At 43.5% G+C, this 27,883-nt stretch overlaps 1 protein-coding gene across 1 annotated transcript in view; it reads right to left on the bottom strand.

Annotated features, from left to right (window-relative positions):
• Positions 1 to 23,349, bottom strand: part of NRIP2 (nuclear receptor interacting protein 2) — a 39,729-nt gene extending 16,380 nt beyond the window's left edge. Inside the window, exons 1-4 of the mRNA XM_040345241.1 lie at positions 22,948 to 23,349; positions 16,596 to 16,835; positions 11,355 to 11,437; positions 9,610 to 9,698 (exon numbers count right to left, since the gene is read on the bottom strand). Coding sequence (XP_040201175.1) covers positions 9,610 to 9,698; positions 11,355 to 11,437; positions 16,596 to 16,835; positions 22,948 to 23,148 — 613 coding nt within the window. The 5' untranslated portion in view covers positions 23,149 to 23,349. The remainder of the gene's footprint in view (positions 1 to 9,609; positions 9,699 to 11,354; positions 11,438 to 16,595; positions 16,836 to 22,947) is intronic.
• Positions 23,350 to 27,883: the final 4,534 nt, after the last annotated feature.

Raw genomic sequence — 27,883 nt, 5'->3', positions numbered from 1 at the left:
CCTAAGATACGACGGTGTAAGACACTTACACCTGTCGGATCTTAGGGATATCTATGCGTAACTGATTCTCTGAATCAGGCGCATAGATACGACCGAGCGCACTCAGAGATACGACGGCGTATCAGGAGATACGCCGTCGTATCTCTTTCTGAATCTGGCCCCAGGTGTGATCAGATGTGATCATTTTTCAATGATTTGCACCATAGCTTGTAGACTCTATAACGTTCACAGAGACCAAATAATACACACTAATTTAGGTTATTTTTTACCAAAGATATGTAGCAGTATACATTTTGGCCCAAATTTATGAAGAAAAATTATTTTTTTGCAAAATTTTAAGATAGAAACAAAAAATTATTATTATTTTTTTCAAAAATGTCTCTTTTTTTTGCTTATATTGCAAAAAAAAAAAAAAACAGCGGTCATTAAATACCACCAAAAGAAAGCTCTGTTTGTGAGAACAAAATGATAAAAATTTTGTTTGGATACAATGTAGCATGACTGAGTAAATGTCATTCAAATTGTGAGAGCACTGAAAGCTGAAAATTGGTCTGGGCAGGAAGGGTGTATTAATGCCCTGTATTGAAGTGGTTAAAAACAATCGTGTGTGGGCTTCAGAGCATTTTTTTGGTTCTGAAGAACGGGCAAAAAAAAAACGAGCATGCTCTATTTTTTCACAACGTTTTTAACGTTGTTGTTTTTCGGGTTGTAAAAAATAGTCGTGTGTGGGCTTTAACGACGTGAAAAATCCGTGCATGCTCAGAAGCAAGTTATGAGACGGGAACGCTCGTTCTGGTAAAACTAGCGTTCGTAATGGAGTAAGCACATTCATCACACTGTAACAGACAGGAAAGGGCGAATCGTCTTTTACTAACACAAAATCAGCAAAAGCAGACCAAAGGGTATTGTCATCTGAATGGAACTTCCCTATTATAGTGCCGTCGTACGTGTTGTACATCACCGCGCTTTGCTAGACCATTTTTTTTTTTCACGATCGTGTGCAGGCAAGGCCGTTTTAATGATCAAGTTGAAAAAAACATTGGGCCATATTCTGAGTAAAGTTACGATGGAGTATCTCAGGATACTCCATCGTATCTCTCTTTTTTGGCCAGTGTATCTATGCGAGTGATTCTTAGAATCATTTTCGCTGTGAGCACCGAGATGGCGTGCACGTGCACGTGAGGACGTGGCGCGCTCGTAGGTGGGGGGAGTGAAGAGCTGCGGGATTGCCAGGTATGGGGACGGACGGACCGCGCTGACAGGAAGAGGAGAGGAGACGGCAGATAGCAGTAGCTTCTGCCCGCTCGCTGCCTTCCTACTAGTAGGCTGATCAGCTGGATACCACGGACGCAATCGGCGGGAGCGGGTCACTGCGTTGCACGGGCTGCCGCGGTGTGCAGTGTAGCTGCTTTGACACACAGCCGGTAAGGATCGGAGACGGATGGCCAGGTCCAAGGTAGCGAGCGGACTATGCAGCGGGAAGATTGAGGCAGCCAGGTCCAAAACGTCGGACGCCTACCTCCACTAAGGTCTGCTCCCGGATGCCTGCATCCCTCTCATGTATGAACACAGAAGACAGAGGCACGGAGGTAAGGTAGGGGAAACCCCCAGTGGGAGAGGAGAAGGTGAGCTGAAAACAATATCAATGCAGTAAAAAGATCTGGAATTTCTCTGCTGTCACCTAAGTATCTGGAAAGCAAAAGTGTGTCATGGTACTTCTTGTGTGATAAAAAACTGAACATAAGTATTAAACTATCAAAACATTAGAGTGATATAAGTAAATCCAAAAAGCACTTAGCACTTTAAAGCACTTCATTTTGAGGTTCTGGGGGAAGATTTGGGACACGGCAAGGACCCGGAGGAAAACCTGGAATATGGCAAAGAGTGAGGAGGTGGAGAGGTGACTCTAAGGAGCAGAGGTTACTCAAATTTTAAAAAAATCCAGTGAGAACAAGAGACAACCTCTTCCCCCCCCCCCCTATAAAGTCCTCTACAAGTTATATAAATGCTATGAAATGGTATGATATATATTATCCAGTATATGAATATCGGGGACAAAATGGATGGAGTAGAGGAGAACCTTAAGATAACCAGCAAGACAGTGTTAAATCACATGGAAGTCAGCTGTTACTATCGGTAACCGACTAATCTGGCTATTAGGCTATTAGCTGGGTGGACTACCTACACCTCCCCCCCTCCACTCTTCTTTTTGAAACACCCAGAATAGACCAGGCATATAAGGGTAGATTCAAAATAGCATATTTCTTCCTAGCTCCTCCCTATCTCCTTGGATGATCCGGGATAAAAAAGGGGTGGACAAGGACATATTAACTGATGGAATGGGATCACCTACCCGTTAATTGGGAATAGGCAAAAACTGTGGAACTTTTTTTTTTTTTTGTGTTGCTGTTTTTTTTTTTTTTTTTTTTTTTTTTTTTGGTAGCTTTGGCAAAGAATCCTAAAGGAGGCCCATTTTCCTGAACATCCAAGGGCCATTTGAGCCATTTGAGCCCGCGGACGGAGGATAATTATAATTCCCCCTCTCTTGGAAAATCCCAGGTGCCATCAGGCCATCAGGCCTGGACCTTCCTTGCTCTCCCTCTGGAGGTCCCCCCCCCCCTCCTCACAGGACTTGTTAAAAAATTGAAAGGGGAGGGAGACCTGAAGGCAGCTAGAACACAATATTAAATACAAATTAGAAACCCCCAGGCTATTCGGCCTAGGAGTGTGGTATTCTGACAACTCCGACTGGAAAATAGTGGGGGGAGGAAAGGAGGGGAGAGAAGGGAGAGGGGGAAAAAAAAGGAAAGGGGGAAAGAAAAAAGAGAGGGAAAAAAAAAAAAAGAAAAAATCAAATACACCCCAGAAACACGGGTCCGACTTAGTTTGACACCCCAAATTGGCTTTATTTCATTAATTTAAGCTTTGCACCAATAAGAGGTCAAGCTGGGGAAGAGAATTAGAAAGAAGGAGACTAACATGAGCAGGATGACGAGTAGATCAACAAAAGGGGGACCTCCAACTACTCCGAGCAATACAACAGCAACAAGCTCAATAAGGCCATTTGTGACCAGAGGGGAAAGTCCGCGAGCCCCTGGCATCCAGGGAACAACAAAGCAACAACAAGTGAATAAAGCAAAGAAGACTGAAAATAAGAAACCCCAGAGCGATACTTCCAGGGAAGTATCCATAGAGGAAGGACCTACAGGGAGTGGACCGGAAAGCAGCAGGATGGAGGATCGAAGTGCAGACACCCAATCCCCCTCTAAAGGAGAAATGGCAGAGATGCTGTTAAGACTGGAAAATGTAATAAAAGCCGAAATACAGAACCTGCGGACCGATCTTGGCCATATGCTCTCCAGAATAGAAACAGCAGAGGAACAAATAGAGAAACAAGCACAGGAAGCCAATACATTAAAAGCCCAGATTGACCAGATTCAATCACAACAAAGACATATTCTCTATAAATTAGAGGATCAGGAAAACAGAAATCGGAGACAAAATTTGAGGATAAGGTCCATACCAGAGAAAAGGGGTGAGGACCTCAGGATAATAACGCAGATGATATTTAATCCATTATTGGAAAGAACTGCAGACAACCCAATCAGGATTGAAAGGGTTCATAGAGTAGGAAATCCGAAAAGAGGGACTTCTGAGCGACCAAGAGATGTCATAATAAGGTTCCGATTCTATGAAGAAAAAGAAGCAATCTGGAAGAAGTTGAGGGGACAACCCCCGATAGTGTTTGAAGGGATGGACTTGCAGATATTCACCGATGTGGCCCCAGAAACTTTGGCAAGGAGATGGTTGCTAAAACCACTCCTAAAACAGATGTTGGATTTGAATATCAAGTACAATTGGGGTTTTCCTGCCTGCTTAATTGGAACAAAAGAGGGGAGATCAGCGACACTGAGATTCCCAGAGGACTTGAATGAATTCTGTAGGAAATTAGAAATGCAGGTCCCTGACATACCGGGTTGGGAGTAGGGGAGGGAGTGGAAAATGGAAGTACCCCCCCCCCCCCGTCTTGTTTCCCGCTCTTTCTCCTTGTTATTATTTTTCTTCTATTGGAGTCACCTTGTGGGTCCCTCTTGAGACCCCCGGTTTCTCGCTATACTTGTATTTTCTTTTTGGCCTGGGGCCCCTGTACCCCCCCCCTGTCCCGGGTAGATAACCCGGGAGAGGGAGAGGCAATCTCAGACCCCACCTAGAGCAAATCTGAACCAAGACATGGAAAATGGTTCAGAGGTCTTAAATAGGCCAAATTGGGAGGGTGGGAGGGAGGGAGGGGATGGGGGGAGGGGGGAGAGGGAGGGGAGGGAAGGGAGGGGAAGGGAGGGAGGGGGGAAGATATCCTATCTCACCAAAACAATCGGAAGAAACTGTAACCAACAACCAAGATGCCGGTAATTAAATGTCTATCTTATAACGTAAAAGGCCTCAATAGTCCATCAAAGAGACATAAGGTACTAAAGGAACTAAAGAGGCTTAGGTCAGATGTTGTCCTCCTGCAAGAAACCCATCTTACATTAGGATCAAACATAAAGCTATATTCCCCTGACTTCCCCATATGGTACTATGGTGACACCATTTCTAAAAGGGCCAGAGGGGTAGCAATCGGGATAGCTAAGGGGATTAGGTTTGTGTTAACAGACCGATTGACAGACCCAGAAGGGAGATTCCTCTTTTTAAGGGGAAAACTAGAGGAGGAGGAATATACTCTTGTAAACATATATGCACCGAATACCTCCCCGATGAAATACCTCCAGGGAATCCTGGGGAAATTAAAAGATTTCAGGAGGGGAAAGATAATACTGGGAGGAGATTTAAACTTTTGTATGGACACAAAGGCCGATAAAACACACCAAACATTAGAGACTCAAGAGAGGCAATTAAGAAAGGTAAAAGGCAGTTTACATAGAAGCCAATTAGTAGACACATGGAGGATCTTTAACCCAAGCAAACGAGATTATACATTTTATTCTCACGTACATGAGAGTTACTCCCGGATCGATCACATTTTCATTGAGCATAGAATGTTAGATGCGGTGGTCGAGACAAAAATAGAGACTATGACGATTTCCGATCATGCCCCAATTAGTATATCCATAAATATTATAGGCAATCAAAGGACCTATCCAAATTGGAGACTAAATGAGAAACTACTAATAGAAGAGAAAAGTTTAATGAGGGTTAAAAAAGAATTAGAGGAATATTTTAAGATAAACAAGACAGACGAAATTTCGGCAGCAACATTATGGGATGCCCATAAGGCGGTGATTAGAGGGGTGTTAATCTCCGAAGGGGCAAGGAGGAAAAAAGAAATGAACAGCAAGAAGGAAAAATTAGTAGATGAGATCCTCAATTTGGAACTAACACATAAGAAAAATGGTAAACAACGAGATATTTATCTGGACTTAGTTAATAAGCGGAACGAACTTAAAGAACTTATTGATCGGGAAACAAGAAGGGAATTTAACTTGGTGGCAAGGGAGAGATATAGGTGGGGAAATAAAACAAGCAAACATCTGGCTCGGATGGTACAAAAAAAGAAATCAAGGAATTATATAGACAAAATTAAAAACGAAAAAGGAGAGGTCTTGCATACAACAAAAGATATTGCTGAAACATTTAGATTATATTATGAAAAACTATACTCAGTAGAACAAAAAAGCTGGCAAAAAGGGGAGAAGGACAAAAAAATCTCAGCATTTTTAGAAGAAGCAAGGTTATCAAAAGTCAGTCAAATAGACGCAGAGGGGATGGACAGGCAAATAACGGAAAACGAAATCAGAGTAGCATTATCAAGCTCTGCCTCAGGTAAAAGTCCGGGGCCAGACGGCTTTACAGTAATGTATTACAAAAAATTTAAGGAGATACTTTTGCCAAGGCTATGCCAGTATTATAATGGGCTTGGAAAGGATTACGAACTAAGTAAAGAGGCATCGGAGGCAACTATCACCGTTATCCCTAAGGAAGGGAAGGACATCGGAAACTGTTCAGGATACCGGCCGATATCTCTGCTCAATACAGATTTAAAACTGTTTGCAAAGGTATTGGCCGGGAGAGTTAAACAGGAAATGGCGAGATTGGTATACCCGGATCAGACGGGTTTTGTCCAGGGAAGAGAGGGGAGAGACAATGGGGTTAGAACACTGTTAATCCTCCGGAAAATGAAGGCGGTGGGGTCCCCAGGTCTACTTCTGTCGATAGACGCAGAAAAAGCGTTTGACAGGGTAGACTGGGGACTCATGTTGCTCACCCTGAAGGAAATGGGGTTTGGACAGAGGATGATGGAGTGGATTGGCACTCTCTACCGGTCCCCCACGGCCAAAATAAAAATAAATGGAAGTCTCTCTCAAACCTTCTTAATGAGAAACGGTACAAGACAAGGGTGCCCTCTATCGCCATTACTGTTCGTGCTCGCATTGGAACCTCTACTGGCTAGGATCAGAAACTCTCAAAAAATAAAAGGGGTTAAAATAGGAGAGGAAGAACATAAACTGGCAGCTTTTGCAGACGACGTCCTCTTCTATTTAATGGAACCCAAAACATCAATCCCAAATCTTCTAAACCTTTGTAGCGAATACGGAGAAATCTCAAACTTTAAATTAAACATCACAAAAACGGAGATTATGAGTATAAACATAAGCAAGATAGAAGAACAACTCCTGAAAATGAAGTACAAATTTGCTTGGGTTAAAGAACTCAAATACCTAGGAATACTGCTAGCAAAATCTACTAGGGAGATGTATACGATAAATTTTATCCCTTTATTAAATGAAATTAAGACAGAAACAAAAAGGGTGGAAAACAGGGCAATATCATGGATAGGACGAATTAATTATTGCAAAATGGTCATTCTGCCAAAAATTTTATATAAGTTCCAGATGATCCCCATTGCCCTCCCCGGGACATTGTTCTCGGCCCTCAGAAAATTAATAATGAATTATATATGGAGAAATAAGAAGCACAGGATAGCACTCCAGACCCTAAAACAACCAAAAAAAAAGGGTGGATTAGCGGTCCCCGATGTCAAAAGATACTATGAGGCGGTGATATTAACAAGAGTGGTGGAGTGGGCCAGGGCTAGTAAAGAAAAAAGGTGGGTCAGTGTAGAAAATAAATTGTCACAGGCAAGGTTAGATAAGATAATTTGGAACCCTCCACAATTTAGGACAATAGATAAAAACGCACACGAGATAACTAAAAATGCACTTAAAGTTTGGGACACTGTCTATAAAAAAATTGTGAAAGAGTACAATTCACCCCTTATATCACTAAAGAATAATGATTATTTTGCACCAGGTAAAACACAAGTGGGGGGAAATTGGATTAAAATGGACACTATACAATTAAAGGATATAATGAAGGAAGGGCACATTTTAACACTACAGGAGTTGAAATTAAAAAACTCTTCCCTGGAAATTAATGAATGGAGATATCGGCAACTAAACCATTTTATCCAAGACCTTCCACACCCACTGAGGTCGGGAGATCAGTTATTGGAATTGGAAAAAATATGCTCTACAAAAAATGCCAGAGGATCTATCTCAGGACTATATAAGATGTTACTGAAGATGGAAGAGCAGAACATACCCCCATTCATTAAAAAATGGGAAAGAGAACTAGGGACACATCAGGATAGGACCACAATAGAGAAAATGCTGACCCTGACACACTCCTCCGCGGTGGATAGCCGCACAGCAGAGATGTGTTTTAAATGCATAGCCGGATGGTATATGACACCAGACAAATTAAAAAAGTTTAAAGAAGGACAGACTGGAGAGTGCTGGAGGGGATGCGGTTTACCAGGAAATATGGCACACCTGTGGTGGGGATGCCCTAAGATAAGGAGGTACTGGGAAAAAATATTGGCCTGCGTTGAAGAAATTACAAAGAAAAAGATAAAGATGGACCCTTGGGTTGTCCTGTTCCACGGGGGGGAAGAAGGCATTAAAAGTTATAAAAAATCGCTAGTACCACACCTATTGAATGCTGCCAAAAGACTAATTCCAAGGGGCTGGCAAGAGGTGGAATGCCCATCGATCTGGGAATGGATCGATGCGGTTGAAGAAACGTATAAAATGGAGGAACTGCAGGAGGACATGGAGGGTAATAACATATTACAAAATATGAAATGGGAAAATTGGAGAACTTTTAAGAAATCGTGGAGTTACGCGGAAAAATTAAGAGAAGACACTTAAGGCCATTATAGAAAAATTAGAGAGAAGTAGAGGTATAAGAAGATTGTTTTGGTGAGATAGGGGGGGGGGGGGACGGGTAAGGGGAGGTGAAGTATTAAGGGAAAACTTTTGTATATGTCCAGCAAAAGAAGTCAAAAATGTACTCAAGAAAACAATATAATATATATATATATATAATAATAAAAAAAAAAAAAAAGATAAAAGTGGAAAACAAAACAAAAACAACTAGCATAAAAAACAGAGACACTAATGATGCAAAACCGAAATAGAGATGCAATGGGCTGGCACGCAGAACATGAGCATGTAAATGCACACTCTATGAGGTGGAGTCTGAAGTTGAAAAAAAAAAAAAAAAAAGAAAAAAAAAAAAAAAAAAAAAAAAAAGAATCATTTTCGCATAGATACGCTGAAGATCCGACATGTGTAAGTCACTTACACTGTCGGATCTTAAATGTAATTACTCCGCCTGCCGCTAGGTGGCGTTTACGTTCAGTTCTCATTTGTTTATGCAAATGAGCCTGATACGCCGATTCCCGAACGAATTTGCGTCGCGTAACCGTCGCTTACGTCGTTTGCGTAGGCGTAAGGTTACCCCTGCTATATGAGGGGTAACCTTACGCCAGTCCCACGTAGGCCATGTTAAGTATGGCGTCGGGTCCGCGTGGTGTTTTCCCGTCAGGTACGTCGTTTTACTAAGTCGTTCTTGAATACGACTTTACGTCAATGACGCACACGTCGGCGTCATTGACGTTTTACGCCGAGAACTGGAGCATGCGCACTGGGCTATTTTAAGCCCGGCGCATGCGCAGTTCGTTAGAATCGGGGGCGCGCTTCATTTAAATAGAAGCCGCCACCTTGGATTTACGCGGGGATACGCCGGGCCAAATACACTACGCGGCCCCAAACTACGGAGCAAGTGTTTGGGGAATACAGCACTTGCTCCTGTAGGTTGGGGCGGCGGAGTGTAAATGGCTTACGCGCCGCCCGCCGAAAATGTAAGAGAATATGGCCCAGTGTTTTTTTCTAGAGCCTGAAAAACGTTGTTTTTTACAACCCGAAAAATGATCGTGTGTACGCGGCATAAGGCTGGTTATACACTATACAATCCTAGTCTACAGTGATTTTTTGATTTACCAAAACATGTGAACTTAGAACACGCCTAAACTATTCATTCAATTTGCATGAATCAAGCAGGCCCTTGCACTACATAGATGATAGTTGAGATTGTAAAGTGTATGGTCAGTTTAAGACAGATTAAAAGCTGTCTGGCACAGTGTAGCAGCCCATCTCTCTCTCTCCGAGTCCCACCAGGTTTTCTGGTTTGTGTTAGTTTGCGATTTCATAATGCCCTGCATGATTATTGCGTCCCCCTTTCTGTTGCTAGAATCTGTCATTGTCTTACCAACAATTACAGCATTGCTTGTCAGTTTCTCGTTTCCTACTTCAACATCCACCGGCACCCTTCCCTGTGGGTCACTTAACCTCTGCAGCCTGAAAATCAAACTTGAAATAGTTAATGCCATACAACTGCAAGCTAGATAAAGATGTAAAATGTGTACATGCACATACTTTGGCCAATGAAAAACACATTTCTAGCCATGTTTGAAGATCTTCCAAACTCTGGGATGGCTGCCTACATCTCTATCTTTCAAATTAGTAGATAGCTCTGGTTTGCAAACTGCATTACCACCAATGGCCAGCAGGTCAGTTTGTAAAAATCACTTGATTGGCTGAATCCTTCACTGTCAGTGACAGTACAGTCTCAGAACTAGATGCGCACACTGGTGCATGCTCCCAATTCTAAAATGGAAAGTCGATTACTGTTCTATAGGCAATGCCAGAGAACATTAAAATACTGTGTGCACTGGTAAATGGCACCAGTAGATTTATTTCTTTCATTTTGCTTTGCATACTAGAAAGTTAAAGGTTGATTAAATGCAAACCCAGAAAAAAAAAAAAAAAAAAACACCTTGTAATCATTGTGATTGGGTAAACACACAAATCCCTGTTCTGTCAGGGGAGAGGAGACATATCGTTTGTTCCTACTAATTAGGAACAGCGATATGTCTCCCCCCTCAGTCAGTCCCATCCCCATACAGAAAGAAACACTCACTAGGGAACAAAGTTAACCCCTTGATCGCCCCCTGGTGTTAACCCCTTCCCTGCCAGTGACATTTACACAGTAATTAGTGCATTTTTTTAGCACTGATTGCTGTATAAAAGTCAATAGTCCCAAAAATGGGTCAAAAGTGTCCGATCTACAAAACTGACAGGCGGACCTGAACGGTCCGGCCGTGTGAAAGGGGCCTTATAGCAAAGAGTAAAAAAATATTGTTTATTGTTTTGCAAAATTGTCGCAAATTTTTTTGTTTATAGCGCAAAAAATTAAAACCAAAGAGGGGATCAAATACCACCAAAAGAAAGCTCTATTTGTGGGAAAAAAAGGACATCAATTTTGTTTGGGTACAGCATCGCACGACTACGCAATAGTCAGGTAAAGTGACGCAGTGCCGTATCGCAAAAAATGGCCTGGTCATAAGCAGTCTGTAAATGGTTAAAAAAACACAAACCTTTACAAGTCAGCAGGTGACCATACTGTCAAGACAGAATGGGTCTATGGTAGGGTGACCACATTTTGCAGGTCTGTCCCGGGCACCTTTATTCCAGGACAATACAGTGTCCCGGAATGAAACTGACACAGCAACCCCCCTGGGCCAATCTGATGCCCCCAAAAAAGGCTGTCACATCACCGCTTTACTCACTGACAGTACTTGTCCTGACCGGGAATGCCTGGAGGAGCACAATCCCCGCCCCCCTGTTTGTGATTGGAGAAATCATAAATCCTGCCTCTTGTGTTCAATCACTGTGCTGTGATTCGTTACAGCCCAAGCTGATTTTTGGGAAGGGGGGTGTCCCTGAATTGTAGTTTGGAAATGTGGTCACCCTAGTCTATGGACATATGTCAATGTATAAAGCTACATTTGAAACAACACTATAGTGGTAAACAATGCCAAGGAAGGAGTTGTATATACTCCGTGTTTGTGTGCTGTTAGCATTTCATGTCTCAGTGATTATTGTAACTGCTGATGAAGTAATTATAGTGAAAGGGAAGGGATTAGCCTGCTAGGATTTGGGACCACATCTTACCCCAGTCTATGCATGCACGACCTGGAGATGAGATTCTCATAGCTTTCAATAGACAGCCTGCAAGAGACATCCTGCGTACACACCTGAGAGAAGAGAGAAAACTTTAACATTAAAGAGAATTCATGTGTGCAGTGCTTTGTAAAACAATTTGGTAAAAGTAGCTCTAGTCTGCTATTATGGAGATTGAACAGGATGAACTGAGACCCATAAAGGTGGGAAGGAACACCAAGACCCTCAATTGTGCAGGAACATCATGAAATGGAGATCTCACAGCTGGAGTAGCCAAGACATATAAGAAGACAAGGGCTGACTCAGTCCACCAGCCACCACCTTTAACTAAAATACTACTTTGAAGGGGCTGACTCCTTAGGCCCCTTTCACACTGGAGCGGGAGGTGCGGTGACAGTATATCGCTGCTATACCGTTGGAATTGCCGCAAATCTGCGGCGGTATTCGGCCGTAAGCGGTGTGGTTTTAACCCCCACTAGCGGTCAAAAAATGGTTAATACCACCCGCAATGCACCTTTGCAGAGGCGCATTACCGGCGGTATAGCCGCGGTGTCCCATTGTTTTCAATGGGAAGGAGTGGTGGAGGAGCGGTAAACACACTGCTTCTCTCACCGCTCCAAAGATGCTGCTAGCAGGACTTTTGGATCAGTCCTGCCAGCGCATCGCCTTAGTGTGAAAGCACTCAGGCTTTCACACTGAGACTGCAGGGCAGGAGTTTTCCAGGTGGTATTTAGGCTCTATTTTTAGCACTAAAACCCCTGAAAAACTCCTCAGTGTGAAAGGGGTCTTATAGCTATCAACCACCCCCTAAACCTTTAGGAAGCCTCAACCTCCATACATACATCTTTTCTGCAGCCTTCTTGTCGGCATCACCTTCTTCTTCCAGTGGTAGCAGGGGACCGGCATTTCTCTGAAATGAGGGACGCTCATGTAATCAGATGTGAGCGTCACTCAGTCCCAGTGTGATAAATTACCCCCTAAGGGGTGTAAATGACATTCTGGGCACACAGGAAATGGTCTGAATGATAGAGTGTTGATTTTTACCCAAAGAAGACCTCCCGTGCTGGGCCGAGAAGGAAATCAGGAACAGTGGTGGAGCGTGGATAGGGCAAGTACAGATTGGCGCTGCTTTTTTTTTCTTTTAATGGAAGGGGGAACTTGAATGCATCTATGGTCGTATGTGAATTATATAATAATTTCTACATTGTATTTTAATTATCTCTAGCCCACTACTATTACTCTGAATGATCTTGCAATTAATAAACTTACTTTGTGAGATTCCCACACATTTACTTCTTTGAATTCTGTGACAGATATTTACTATGTTCTGTGAGTAGGCATTGCTGTGTTACACATTTCATAGAGCCTTTTTTCTGAACTACAGAGGTGCTGAGAGGTGGAGTTTCGGGAGTCAGTACAGGAATCACTCCTGGCAGACAGCAAGGTACCATGGGGTATGTAGTCCTTAGAATTTGAAAGTAATCAGTAATCAGTAATCAGAGTAGATTTCCTTCAAACATTGAAATAAAAACTGTCTTTCTACCAGTAGCGGCTGGTTCTCCATATTGGGGTGGCAAAAAAAACAAGCGGCAGCCAACCCCCCTCCCCCCCTCGGTCGCTCAATAAATCCCCCTGTTCAGTCAGTCTGTCAGTAAAGCCAATTAGAGTCTCAGGCTCTAATCACGTTTAGGGGGGCCACCCCTGCGCCCCTAATGGAGCTTCCGCTACTGGTTTCTACTGGCTTCTATATCTGATGGCACCAGGGTTAATTGAGATTTTTAGGTAAAACCTAGCTAAAGTAAAAATGTTATAAGATTTTATTACTGTTTGTGGGTTTCCCCTCATTGCCTGTTTCGTATAGACTTTACTTTGTCAATGGGGACATGGATGAAAAGAAAAATACAGTTTTAGCAGGGTGGGGAAGAGATTATTTTTTGACAGTGTTTTTTGGCTGTCTTTGTCTTTCTGTCCCAGTGACACCTAGACCTCCATTCCTTTTTAGCGCACCCCCTAAGTAGAAGGGGATTCCCACCCTGTACAGCCAGTCGCACCGCATCTTCACAGCACACTTGAGTCAGAAGAACAGTCCAGTGCTTTGTTTTTATCTTTTATTGAGGGGAATAAACTTGGATAGAGAAATTATGAGATGCCCACTTGATCAAGGTAGTTGAACTCTTCAGGGACACAACTATATACAGTCCATATATACACTTCTCCTTTTACCTCCAGCACAAATCTTACTTGTAGAAATATACCTCCCAGGACCAGCTAGCACTGCATGGATGGTCTGACAAGAGTGAAATCAGATCGGTAGCAAATGCCCTTTACAGGCTGGGACCGCAGGCCGCTTTGGTAGTGTAGCCAAAAGTCCTAGTGCCTAGCTGTTCTCCTCTTGTGGCTACTGACCCCATTACCACACCTCAGGCACTGCCAGCCCAACTGGCTGCAGCTGCCCATTTTACTTGCCCTCCTGGCTAAGACTCCACAGTCCTCCCAGATTGGCTCTGCATCCATCCCAGACTGCTTGCACCCAGTCCTCTTGACTGCAACACTCACCAGCCCATCTGGCTGTCTTCCTTCCTGGAGATTTTCCCAGCAGTGTTCTCCCGCTGTCCTCCACTTGCTCCCGTGCTTCTGGTTAGGACACCTCTGTGTGTGTCATGAAGGAGATTCCTTCTACAGCCAAGTACAGGCCCAAGGTCAACCCCCCCCCCCCCCCCAGACTAGGGGGCATCCTCAAGAGCTACCAACAGCCTAACACTTTATCTCCAGCTTCCACCCAAACTCCACTGCCCCAGTTGAGCTGACCATGAGTATTTGAGGCGGCTTACCCCCTGCCAACCCATCTGTTGGGGATTGATCAGGGCCCTCAGAATACTCCAGGCAGCTCCTCCTCTCCTCCACTCCCATTCTTCTAGAATCTTCTGAATGTTTCTAGAAGTAGGGGGAGGTCTCAGAGATGCGGGGAGGTCTCCTAGCACTCTAGCAACACAGCTAGGTGGTGCTATACCTTCTATGGATGTCAACGGGGCAGGAAGTAAGAGAAGATCTCTTTAATGAGGTCACGAACAGAACCAAAATTTAAAGCTGAACTTCTGCCACAAATGCTTTAATTTAACTCCATTTTGTGTGACCAAACATCTTTTGGAAACCCAGATATTACTTTGATAAGGTAGCAGTTAGGGCCTTCTTAATGCATGGGCACCCCTGGGCACTGCCCAGGGGCCCCAAGTGCATGGGGGCCTCATGATAACCTTGCATTACATCATAATTGACAACTGTCCCGGATATGCTGGAACAGTAAAGTTTTTTCTAAGCTGTCCCAGAATGGCCGTGTCCCGGAACCTGTACTGTGCCCTCCTGATCCCAGGTTTGTGCCCTTCTGATCCCCCTCCCCATACTGTGATTTTCTGCCCCCCCTTGTTCTGTGCCCTGTTAATTTGCCTTTGATTTATGGCATGTTTTTTATGGTCTAAAACCAATTTTATTGAAAGTACTGTTAAATATATATTTAATTCTGTCAACCATTTATACTTTAATTCTTGAGCGTAGGTGTGTAAATTGGGGCAGGCTGGTAGGGGCCCCAGTGCATTACTTTGCCCAGGGGCCCATGGCGCTATTAAAATGGCCCTGGTAGCAGTAATATCATTACTGTGCTGTATATAGCCTGTGCAGAAAGGAGAGCTGTGGGAGAGCCTCAGCAGGCTCCACCCATTACAGGCTGCCTGCAGAAAGCTCCGAAGGGGGCGGAGATAAGACCAGTCATCCTGCACAAGTAGAGAGAGCAGCCGTGACCAGTCTTTATTACAGGAAGCTCCTGTACAGAGGTAAAGTTTGACACTGGATTGGTGCACAGATCTGGAAGAAATACACTAAGCCCACCAAGACTCAATTAATAATACAAATGCTTCTTGTATTTAGGCAGCATTTGCTTATCCTGTATTTTAGCTTTAACTCTTTTATCCAAAGTCAAACATTCAACTTGACTGGAATTAGGCTTTAACCTCTTTACCACCGAGGACGTCCCTGGGACGTCCTCCACTTTGAGCGGTGATATCTCAATGATGCCTGCAGCTACAGGCATTATTCAGATATCGCCGTCTTCAGCCGCCGATTCTCTGCACCATAAGAATGATCAAAGCGGCGGTTCCGCAGCTTGATCGTTCTTATGGGCAGCGGGAGGGGACCCCCCCTCCCGCCGCCATCCGGTGCTTCTCCGGGCTCTCCCGTGCCATCGGGGGCCCGGAGAGCGAATCGGTCGGCGCTCGTTGCAGAACCATAGAGATGACTGGTGACCAGACGGTCACAGTCATCTCTATTACCGTCGGAGGACCGGGCGCAACGTTATGACATCACATCCGGTACCCGGAAGTAAACAAAGCCGCAATCGCGGCTGTTGGCATGTGATCGGTGATTCTTTTTTCACCGATTTCATGCTTGTAAGCCTGGAGGAGAGATGTGGGGTCTTATTGACCCCACATCTCTCCATAAAGAGGACCTGTCACACTGATTCCTATTACAAGGGATGTTTACATTCCTTGTAATAGGAATAAAAGTGATCAAAATTTTTTTTTTTTAAATAAGTGTAAAAATAAAAAAAATTAAGTAAAATAAAATGAAAAAAACATGTTTTCAAAACGCCCCTGTTCCCGTTATCTCGCGCGCAGAAGCGAACACACATGCAGGTCCCGCCCACATATGTAAACACCGTTCAAACCCCACATGTGAGGTATCGTTACGTGCGTTAGAGCATGTGCAACAATTCTAGCACTAGACCTACTCTGAAACTTGAAAATAGTAACCTGTAAAAAATGTTAAAGCGTCACCTATAGAGATTTTTAAGTACCAAAGTTTGGCGCCATTCCATTAATGTGCGCAATTTTAAAGCGTGACATGTTAGGTATCTATTTACTCGGCGTAACATAATCTTTCACATTATACAAAAAAATTGGGCTAACTTTACTGTTTTGTTATTTTTTAATTCATGAAAAAAAAAAATTCCCCAAAAAAGGCGTTTGAAAAATGATTGCGCAAATAGCGTGCGATAAAAAAAGTTGCAATGACCGCCATTTTATTCCCTAGGGTGTCTGCTAAAAAAAATATAAAATGTTTGGGGGTTCTGATTAATTTTCTAGCAAAAAAATTGTGATTTTTACATAAAGGAGAGAAGTGCCAAAATTAACCCGGTGGGCAAGTGGTTAAATATTGCGTATTGTGTATTGTGTGTCTCACCTTACAACTAATCAGGAGGCTGCGTTGTACCCAGCTCCCCGGAGTCTCCTTAGAGGCATCAGGAGCTGTTGGCTGGTCCTGGACCGTATCGAAGTCTTCATCAATCTTCTCTTCTACTTTAGCTGATTCATTGGTAGATTGCACTCCCAGGTCACAGAGATGGAAGGACGGTACTAAGCTGCTGGTCTCTTTTATAGGGCTCCCACCAAGAAGACGTCTCTGGATCACACTGTGAGGTTGCTACATCCAGAAACAAAAAATGAAATCAGTAGTGACACCACACAGATTTCTATTTACAGAGAACAATGTACTAACCTTCCACCTTTTTCTCTGCACCCCTCATCTGTCGTTAACAATAAGCTGGCATCAAAATTAAAATATTCTCTAAGGCATGACAGGGTAATTCAGATCATTAAATATAACCTTTAACTAATTAACAATTTTGTCTCAGCTTAATCTAAAGCCTGGACTGCTTAGCTGAAATCAACTACCAGTAATCTCCTAAACCAAATTATCGGAACCATTTTTTTTCTGAGTCTGCCCTACTTTAAAGTATACCTGTACTCGTCTCAAACATGCTAAGCAGCACCCAGTAGCAGGCAGGGTCATCTGTGTCCTATAGCCCCCAAAGGATCCCCAAAACACTGGTTGCTCTATTATACAAACTTTTACTTCTCTTAGGAAGACAGCGGATGTCTTCCTGCTTGCCCATCCCAATTATGGGCATCCACGCCAAGCAATAGTAAGGTGCTGGAGTGGGTGGGGCTAAGCACTGACTTCTTAGGCAAAGTCAGTGTTCACATAATAAAACAGCATTGGCACTGACTGCAGGCATCAAAAAAGGTATGTACAAGGATTTTCACTAGCAGACGTGAACTTCGCACACAAAAGTTTTTCATATTTTGGTTCTTCGGCTTAGATAAAAAAAGTTCTCAAAAAGTTCAGTGCATATGGAGGACTATGAGATAAATATGTACTATACAAATCAAATATTACCTTATAAAAATACTTTCTGTGCATAAAAAACAATCGTTAATGTGTTGCAAAACCAGAAAAGCCAAAACCCTGTTGAATTACCTTATAAAAATACTTCCTAAAAAAAAAAATCAATACTAAATATATTGTAAAGCCAGATATTAACCTGTCACTTTGTACTGCCCTAGGCCTGCCTGACTAAATGCATTCACCCTCATAGTTTAAATATGACCCACCCCTTTCTGTCAAGGCCACACCCCCTTTCTGTTTAAGGCCCACCCTGAAATTTTCGAGTGGGGGCACAAATTCTGAGGGCCTGGAGGGGGGCGGGGCAATGGATTCCCTTAATTTGCAGAGATTTCCTCTCACTTCCTGCTTGGCTATGGGGCAGGAAGTGAAGGGAAATCTCTGTCAATGGGACAGGGATGGTAAAAAATAAACTGACAGGGGCTATAACCCTCCCTTACTCCAAAATGAAAAAACAAATGTTACCTATAGTTCTACTTTAAGCACAAATTTCTGATAATTTTATGGAGAGGACTAAATGGTGCAGCAGAAAACATATAGCACAGTGAGGAAGGTTTGTAGTCCAGGATGATAGGACAGTCAAAATTAGAAGCAGCCCCCCCCCCACAGTTGTGGAATGCTGGCCTCCCACATACCGGAAGCAGTGAGGCCGCTTTATGGGGGTCGCATGCTAGACTAATTTGCCTCTCAGCCCAGTCTGCCCTATCAGACTGGCACTACACTAACAGTGTAGTGCAAGCCGTCTGGGACGCTTTCCATGCTGCCCCCCTGCAAAGTGCTGCCCTAGGCCTTGTTGGCCTAGGCCAGGATACGGCGTTGGCTGTGTATAGTAAGACCTCAATGTTGCCAACATCCAAGAAGGCCACCATTTGGCACGCATGCGTGATGATGTACGCCATGGTTCCCAATATGTTTTTTCAGATGTGACATCACCATTGTTAGCAGGGCAGGAAGTGACCTGAAATATCTCTAATGGAGCCCCAGATAGCAGTAAAAAAAAAAAAAAAAAACAACAGGGTCTCTAATTCTTCCCAACTCCACCCAGAACCTGAAATAAACCCTTTTAGCTGAATAACACCTCAACTGTTGGCCTAGATCTGAATCTTGATGTTATTGAAATTTGTGACACATAAAATAAAGATTGTCAGGAAAACCCATAAAGTCATTTTGTTTGCTTTCTTCAATTTGATGAACAGCCGGTTGGAGCCTGTTCCCACGAGGATGATGCAGTGAAAGATTATTTGTTGTCAGCCTGGCACAGAGCATGGAGCATTTTGTACATCACACAGAAAACGACAGAATGATGCCAGCCTGCCCAGGCACACAGCAATGATCATGCTGCTAGATAACTGTCCTGTGGGGTGGTCACTGATATCACTGTGATGTCTTCATTAAAAATTAAGCTGTTGGTTTATTTTTGTACAATTGCCTGAAAAATAATTGATTTGGGTTTGGCAAAACCAGCCCTGTCTCCATTTAAGTGGAAGAAGGAATGTTGGCAAGCCTGCCCTCACACACACACACACACACACACACAAATTACATTTCTTGATGCAGCAAAGCCAGATAATACTGATCTAAGATGATTCTGCTTGTGAATCCTGAGACTACAACAAATGGCAGATCTTCACCGGTATGATTGTTGTGGCTGCACTCTTACCTCCTACCCTGCCACAATCACCCCTTTCCACTGGCATCCTGTGATTTACAGTTACACCCCTGAGTAGTTTATTTCCTCCTGTATCCTGTGAACAACAGCGACACCCCTGAGTAGTCCCTTTTCTCCTGTATCCTGTGACTGACAGTAACACCCCTGAGCAGTCCCTTTCCTCCTGAAGAGAAGATAGTCACCGCTCCAATTAGGTATGTGGATGAATCCGTATCCTCTCATTCCTCCTGTATCCTGTGATTTGCAGTTACATGCCCGAGCAACCCCTATCCTTCTGTATCCTGTGATTTTTCAGTTACACCCCTGAGCAACCCCTATCCTCCTGTATCCTGTGAATGACAGCGACACCCTTGACCAAGCCAATTCCTCCTGTATCCTGTGAATGACAGTGAGTCAGTGACACCTCTGAACGACCTCTTTCCTCCTGTATCATGTGAATGATAGTGACACCCCTGAACAACCCATTCCTTCTGTATCCTGTGAATGACAGTGATACCCCTGAGCAGTCCCTTTCCTCCTGTAGCCTATGAATGACAGTGACACCCCTGAACAATCTCTTTCCTCCTGTAAATGACAGTGACACCCCTGAGCAACCCCATTCCTTCTGTATCCTGTGAATGACAGTGACACCCCTGAGCAGTCCCTTTCCTCCTGTAGCCTATGAATGACAGTGACACCCCTGAGCAACCCCTTTCCATCTGTTTTTTGCGATTTTACAATAACATCCCTGAACAGTCCCTTTCCTCCTGTATTCTGTGAGTGACAGCGACACCCTTGAGCAACCCCTTTTCCACCTGCATTTTGTGATTTTACAATAATGTCTCTGAACAGTTCCTTTCTTCCTGTATTCTGTGAATGACAGTGACACCCCTGAGCAGTAATTTTCCTCCTGCATCTTATGATTTTACAATAACATCCCTGAACAGCCCCTTTCCTCCTGTACCCTGTAAATGACAGTAACACCCCTGAGCAGTCCCTTTCCTCCTGAAGAGAAGATAGTCACCGCTCCAATTAGGTATGTGGATGAATCCGTATCCTCTCAGAGAAACCCAGGTGCCAGCAATGCACGAAGCAATTGTAGAAAGAAATATTTGGACAGCCGCACTCTGGAAAAACCTTCTTGGTTGCCTTTTATTGATAAAAGTATTCAAACACCATACATCACAGCAAAGACAGGGGCATACAGCTGACGTTTCGCACTACAATCAGTGCTTACTCATAGTATTATCTTTCCTCCTGTATCCTGGGAATGACAGTAACACCCCTCAGTAGTCCCTTTTGTCCTGTATCCTAGGAATAACAGTAACACCCCTGACCAGTCCCTTTCCTCCTGTATCCTGGGAATGACAGTAACACCCCTCAGTAGTCCCTTTCGTCCTGTATCCTAGGAATGACAGTAGCACCCCTGAGTAGTCCCTTTCCTCCTGTATCCTGGGAATGACAGTAACACCCCTCAGTAGTCCCTTCCCTCCTGTATTCTGGGAATGACAGTAACAACCCTGAGTAGTCCCTTTCCTCCTGCATCCTGGGAATGACAGGAACACCCCTGAGTAGTCCCTTTCCTCCTGTATCCTGTGACTGACAGTAACACCCCTGAGTAGTCCCTTTCCTCCTGTATCCTCAGAATGACAGGAACACCCCTGAGTAGTCCCTTTCCTCCTGTATCCTGGGAATGACAGTAACACCCCTGAGTAGTCCCTTTCCTCCTGTATCCTGGGAATGACAGTAACACCCCTGAGTAGTCCCTTTCCTCCTGTATCCTGTGACTGACAGTAACACTCCTAAACAGTCCCTTGATTTTACCATAACATCCCAGAAGAGTCTCTTTCCTCCTGTATTCTATGATTTACACTAACATTGCCAAATAGTCCCTTTCCTTCTGTATCCTGTGACTGACAGTGACTCCCCAGAACAGTACTATTCCTCCTATAACTTGTGATTTATTGTGACAACCCAGAGCAATCCCCTTCTCACTGCTTCTAGTGACTGACTTGAGACCTTACAGTAAGGTGACCAGATTTTTCAAATGAAATCCGGGGATGTTTTTTTTTTACTAGTAAAGGCGGGAATCTCTGGCCATCGCCGCCACTGCCCGCCTCACAGCCAGTCAAGTCTTACGCTCCGGGCCCCGGCTACTACTGGGTGGGGAGCGGAGGAAGGTCACTCCACCAGGGAAGGCAAGGAGATAATCAGGCAGATGGCTGGCAGGGACTTGAGCCAAGGCAGAAGAATATATGAGCAGAGCTGAATGGGCATGCGCATGATCATCAGAAAGGGGCACAGATAATGGAAAAAATACAGAGTGGGGGGTGTCATTTTTTTAATTCTGCACCGACTGTCTTTGAAATTTCCCCAGCCCCTGTTCAAATCCAATCCAGGGACAAAACTGGGGACAGACTTGGTCCAGGGACAGTGTCTTCAATCCGGGGACTGTCCCCGGAAACTGGGGATGTCTGGTCACCCTACCTTACAGCAGTCCCTTTCATTCTCTATCCTGTGAGTGACAGTGATACCTCTGAGCAGTCCCTTTCCTCCAGCAGGGAATTTACAACAATACCCCATTTCTTTTGCATCCCATGATTTGCAGTCACACCCAAGCAGTCCATTTTTCCTGTACTGTGAGTCTATCAGTGACACCTTTGAATGGTTCCTTTCCATATGTACCCTGTGATTTACAGTGACACTAATGAACGCTCCTTTTTCCAGCACCCTGTGAGTGACAGTGACAGTCCTGAGCACCCCTTTTTTTCTTCATCCTGTGAGTGACAGTCCTCAGCACTCCCTTTTTTTTCTTCATCCTGTGATTGTCAGTGACATCCTAGAGAAATCCCCTTTCCATGCATCCTGTGATTGACAGTGACACCCCTAAGCAGTTTTTTCCCCGCTACCATCCAGTGACTAATAGTGACAACCCCTGAGTATTCTCTTTTTTCTTGCATCCTGTGATTGACAGTGACGCCCCTGAGCAAATTTTTGTTCTCCACCATCCAGTGACTAATAGTAACATCCCTGAGCATTCCCTTACATAATTGACAGTGACACCCCTGAGCACTCATTTTCTTCTCCCTTTTTCCTGTATTCATTGGCAAATAATGACACCTCTAAGCAGTCCCCTTTCTCCTGCATCACGTATATACTAGACAGGCAATAACTGGGCTATTTCAAAATCTTTGCATGAACAATGGTAAGTAACAATAATAATAATATCCTGTATGGTAGTAGACTATATTTTGCCATCTTTCTTTGCATCTTTAACAATAGTCACTTGATTAATGTTTTTTTTCCCCTCTATCTTAAACAGTAAATGATACTATTAGACTGTCACCCTTTTACGCTAAAATGATCACTGGTATCAATAACTGCTATCCACCAAAAGAAAATTAGACTGAAAAATTGGAAAATCTTTTTGACCGATTTCCCCCTAGTTTTGTAAATCATTGCTTTTGTATGTTCTGATTGTCCTTTGTACACCCCAAAGCTTTGCTGAAGCGTTATAAAAAAAAAAAATGCCTTGCTGTCTGTGGTAAGACCTGTTCACACAGGACCCCCACGGTGCTGCTTGCATGTCTTCCAGCACACAATCTAAAATTTTACAAGTGACGCATCACGACCCTATCCCACCTGCTGCATAAACCCAAAAGCAGTTCCCTTATCCCCCCCTTTCCTTTCCAGTTTACTCACCAGGTCCTTGGAGGTGCCCAATCTCCGCAGCTGGTCCAGCGGTAGCAGATCTGCAGAATCCTTGTGCACAAACTGGGTGGCCTGTTTGAGGCGCCTCTGTTGGTGCAGGATGGCTGCGCCCCTCAAGTCCTGATCTTTTCTTGGGGATCCCCTCATCTTGGCATCTTCTGGCAACCCCACCGGGGGCTTATGAAAGCTCATTGTGCAAAGTAGGGGGCCCTCTGCGGACGGTCTGTACCCCCCTGCCCTCTTCTTATTGTTATCTTGCTGTGTGTGCCCCCCTCCCCCGGATTGCCTGTGTCCAATCTTTCTGATGTGTCTCTGTATTCTGGGGGATTCCTCTGTTAATTCCCCTCCTCCTCCTCCTCTGCAGTGATTCCCCTTTGCCTGCCTCCTTTACAAGCTATCCATCCTCTGCCACTGTGCACAGCTCTCTCTTCTCTTCCCTCCCCTCCAATCTTTCCCCCTCTACTGCACAGGTTTCATGTACAGTCCTGTTACGCAGTTTAATAGGTCCCGGTTTCCTCTACCAGCTACTTCTGTAAAAGCATCACATCCCAGCAAGTCTGTCTGCGCAGAGCACCAAATCCTGGTTGAACGGAGTCGTTAAGAAAAAAAGGATGCACATTAATCTGCAGGGCTGCGAAAACCTTAATGCCGCGTGCACACAGTCGTTTTTTGTCTTGTAAAAGACTGACTTTTTTATCATGATAAAAACTACGTTTTTCAAACATCATTTTAAGAAACTACGTTGCCTACACACCATTGTTTTTTCAAAATGCTCTAGCAAAACGCGGTTACGTACAACACGTACGACGGCACTCTGTTCCATTCAAGCTTGCGTCATAACTTGCTTCTGAGTTTAAAACGTCATTTTAAACGTCGTTTTAGCCCACACACGATCATTTTTTATGACACAAGAAACTACGTTTTGAAAAACGACATAAAAAATTGAAGCATGTTTGAATTTATTTTTTGTCGTTTTTCAGAAGACATAAAACAACGTTTTCCCCACACACAGTCATTTTAAATGACGTTTTTAAAAATGTTGTTTTTTTTCATCACAAAAAACGACCGTGTGTACGCAGCATAAGAGTGTCTTTTTTACTGACAGATACCTAAATGTTTGCTAACAGCTAGCATTTGTCTACAGACCATTGTTATGCAGAGCGCAAACGCAGGCAGACAGGCAATGATTGCACAGCATTGAATGTGGTTAAAGCTGGATACACACTATAACATTTTCTTTAGATTTTTTCCTTTAGATTTACCAAAACTAGGGTTGTCCCGATACCACTTTTTTAGGACCGAGTACAAGTACCGATACTTTTTTTCAAATAGTCGCCGATACCGAATACCGATACTTTTTTTAAATGTGTCCCCAAATGCAGCCATGTCCCCCCCATATGCAGCCATGTCCCCCACATATGCAGCCATGTCCCTCTAGCCATGTCCCTCACATATGCAGCCATGTCCCTCTAGCCATGTCCCTCACATATGCAGCAATGTCCCTCTAGCCATGTCCCTCACATATGCAGCCATGTCCCTCTAGCCATGTCCCTCACATATGCAGCCATGTCCCTCACATATGCAGCAATGTCCCTCTAGCCATGTCCCTCACATATGCAGCAATGTCCCTCTAGCCATGTCCCTCACATATGCAGCAATGTCCCTCTAGCCATGTGCGATGCGGCGGCAGCGGCGGGGGGGGAAAGGGGGGGGAAAGTATTCTATTTAGGTATCGGGGGTATTTGCGCGAGTACGAGTACTCCCGCAAATACTCGGTATCGGTCCCGATACCGATACTGGTATCGGTATCTGGACAACCCTAACCAAAACCATATAATATGAGGTCAAACCTAAACACTTTCAATTTGTATGCAATCAGGCATGCCCTTGCACTACATAGTTGAAGGTAAATCTAAAGGAAATTGAACAGCAAAAGTTGTATAGTGTGTAAGGTGGGATCCACCTTTAGTTTTTTTTTTTTTTTTTTTTTTTTACATTACGGGGGAGATTTACTAAAACTGGCGCACACAGAATCTGGTGCAGCTGTTCATAGTAATCAATCAGCTTCCACGTTTTATTGACAAAGCTTAATTGAACAAGCTGAAGTTACAAGCTAATTGGTTACTAAGCACCAGATTCTGTGTGCGTCAGTTTTAGTAAATCTCCCCCAATGTTTGTGGACATTAAGTGACAGCTGTGCTTTATATACTACATAGTAAAAACGCAGAAGCTAAAAAAAAATAAAAAAATAGGCAGGTTTGGAAAATTGGAATTTTATTTTTTGTTTCTTTCTACTGACAGTTTTAAATACAGTTACTGACAGCGTACACGAAGAGTGACACAGAGGTAGCAGGATTGCACGTTGTTTTTAAATGTACTGACAGTTATGTTAATTCTACTGACAGATTCATCTCCAATGTGTTATTGTGCAATAAAAAAACAAAAAGCGACGGGCAAAATAATTTATTGTGATTGCCAAACATAGAATAGATCTTTACTGACAGACTGAAAATATTTTCTGACAACATGTAGACAAACATGCTTTTCAGGAGAAGGGGGGGGGGGGATGCTTTGTGCCTGGAGGAAAAGATATTTAACCCTTTTGTTACCAGAGGTCACTGCAGTGTACATTTCCAGGCCAAGTTTAGCCGCTACACATCAGTTAACATGAGTTAATAATTTGCTGACCTAAATAATACTTACATTAGTATAGTATAAGCTAAAAAAAAAAAAAAGTTTAAAAGAAAAAACGGAATTTATTAAAAAATGTAAACTACTGATTTAAAGTGTATGCTACCCCAGTATTTCATATTCCTGATGTGTATCTTTTTTACTGTGTACTCAGGGCCGGCCCTATGATGGGACCGGGTGGTACCATGGGTACCAGGCAGCACTTTTAGGGGTGCAGCATACTGATGCCCGCCAGCCCGTTCCGCCAGCTCCGCTACCCAAATAAAATTGATGTCCTTTTTTTTCCCACAAATAGAGCTTTCTTTTGGTGATATTTGATCGCCTCTGCGGTTTGAATTTTTTGTGCTAAAAAATATATACATTTTTTTTACTTTTTGCTATAATAAATATCCCCAAAATGTAGAAAAATAAACAATTTTCTTCAGTTTAGGCCAATATGTATTCTTCTACATATTTTTGGTACCAAAAAAAAAACACAATTGGCGTACATTGATTAGTTTGCGCAAAAGACATTGTTACCGCCGGCAATTCACAGGTCCCTTTATACTCCTGGATACATGTATAGAGCCCATGGCAGGTCCTTTTATACGCCTATATGCATGTATAGAGCCATGACAGGCCCTCTTTATACATCTATAGAGCCATGACAGGCTCTCGTTATACTCCTTTTTACATGTATAGAGCCATGACAGGTAATCTTTATACTCCTATATACATTTATAGAGCCATGGCAGGTCCTCTTTATATTCCTTTATATGTAAAGAGTCTCGACAGGTCCTCTATATACATGTATAGAGCCATGACAGGCCCTCTTTATACTTCTTTATACATGTATAGAGCCATGACAGGTTCTCTTTATACATCTATAGAGCCATGAAAGGCCCTTGTTATACTCCTTTATACATGTATAGAGCCATGTCAAGTACTCTTTATAGTCCTATATACATGTATAGAGCCATGACAGGTCCTCTTTATACTCCTATACATGTATAGAGCAATGACAGGTCCTCTTTATACTCCTTTATACATGTATAGTGCCATGACGGGTCCCCTTTAATTATCATGATATAAAATAATGAATGTGGAGGCCTTTTGGTTGGCGTGATTTTTTTTCTGGGGGGGGGGCAGCATTTCATTCTTGGTCCCAGGCAGCACAATGTCTTGGGCCGGCACTGTGTGTACTTATATGAAAATGTATCCTAGTCTCTTAGTATTGCTTATGTTGTGTGAAATACCTGGTAATCCTGCCAGTCCCCCTGCTTTCCCATTTCAAACTGACCACTCCAGGCATGGAAGCACAAGCATCCTAGCGTGATCAGTTTACTTCTTGCATTCTACTTGGGAGTACAGTCTGCCTGTGATCTAGTGGTCAAACGTGTGCTGACATGCCCCCATTGCAGAGCAAATTTTTGGGAAGATCAGTGTACTGCTGTTTCTCTGCCTCCTGCTGACACGTCCCCCTGCAGTCTACATCCCAACGTCTCTAAGCCCCTGATGCTGCCTATAGCAGAGGTCATGTAATCACTTATTAAAAAAAGGTATTTATATATATATATATATATATATATATATATATATATATATATATATATATTACCAAAAATATTGTGACACGTGCATTTGCAAGCAAGGAAAGGGAGAGCGGGTCTCCACTGTGTTTAAGTTTGTCCAGCGGCGGCTTCCCTCCTCCGTGTCCCCCCTCCGTCACACAACTGGATGGGTTTGGGTAGTGCTCTGCGCTCCGAGACCACACTTTTTTTTTAAGCTAATTAGAGCCTCGGGCTCTAATCATATGCTTAAAAAAAAAAAAAAAAAACATATTAAAATCCATGTGTCTGGAGCCCTGCATGTAGATTAGGTGGCCGGACTGGGGGGCTGGCACCTGTGCGCCCCATATGGACGGGCCGCCACTGAAAGAAGGCCATAAAAAATCACGTTTGCAGTTTGTGAGAAGCCATGTGGGGGGACACAGCAAACATGTGGAAGAAGGTGCTCTGGTCAGATGAGACCAAAGTTTGACTTTTTGGCGGAAAACTAACACTGCACATCACCCTGAACACCATCCCCACCACCACATGTTTCAGATATTTTTTTGTGAAAGATGTTAAAAATAATTTATCATTTTCCTTCCACTTCACAATTATGTGCCACTTTGTGTTGGTCTATCACATAAAATCCCAATAAAATGTATGTTTTTGGGTTGTAACATGACAAAATGTGGAAAAATTTAAGGGGT

The sequence above is a fragment of the Rana temporaria genome, chromosome 3, assembly GCF_905171775.1.
Source record: "Rana temporaria chromosome 3, aRanTem1.1, whole genome shotgun sequence".
Classification (NCBI taxonomy): domain Eukaryota; kingdom Metazoa; phylum Chordata; class Amphibia; order Anura; family Ranidae; genus Rana; species Rana temporaria.
The sequence above is the reverse complement of the archived record's forward strand: the minus strand, read 5'-3'. Positions and strand labels throughout refer to the sequence as shown.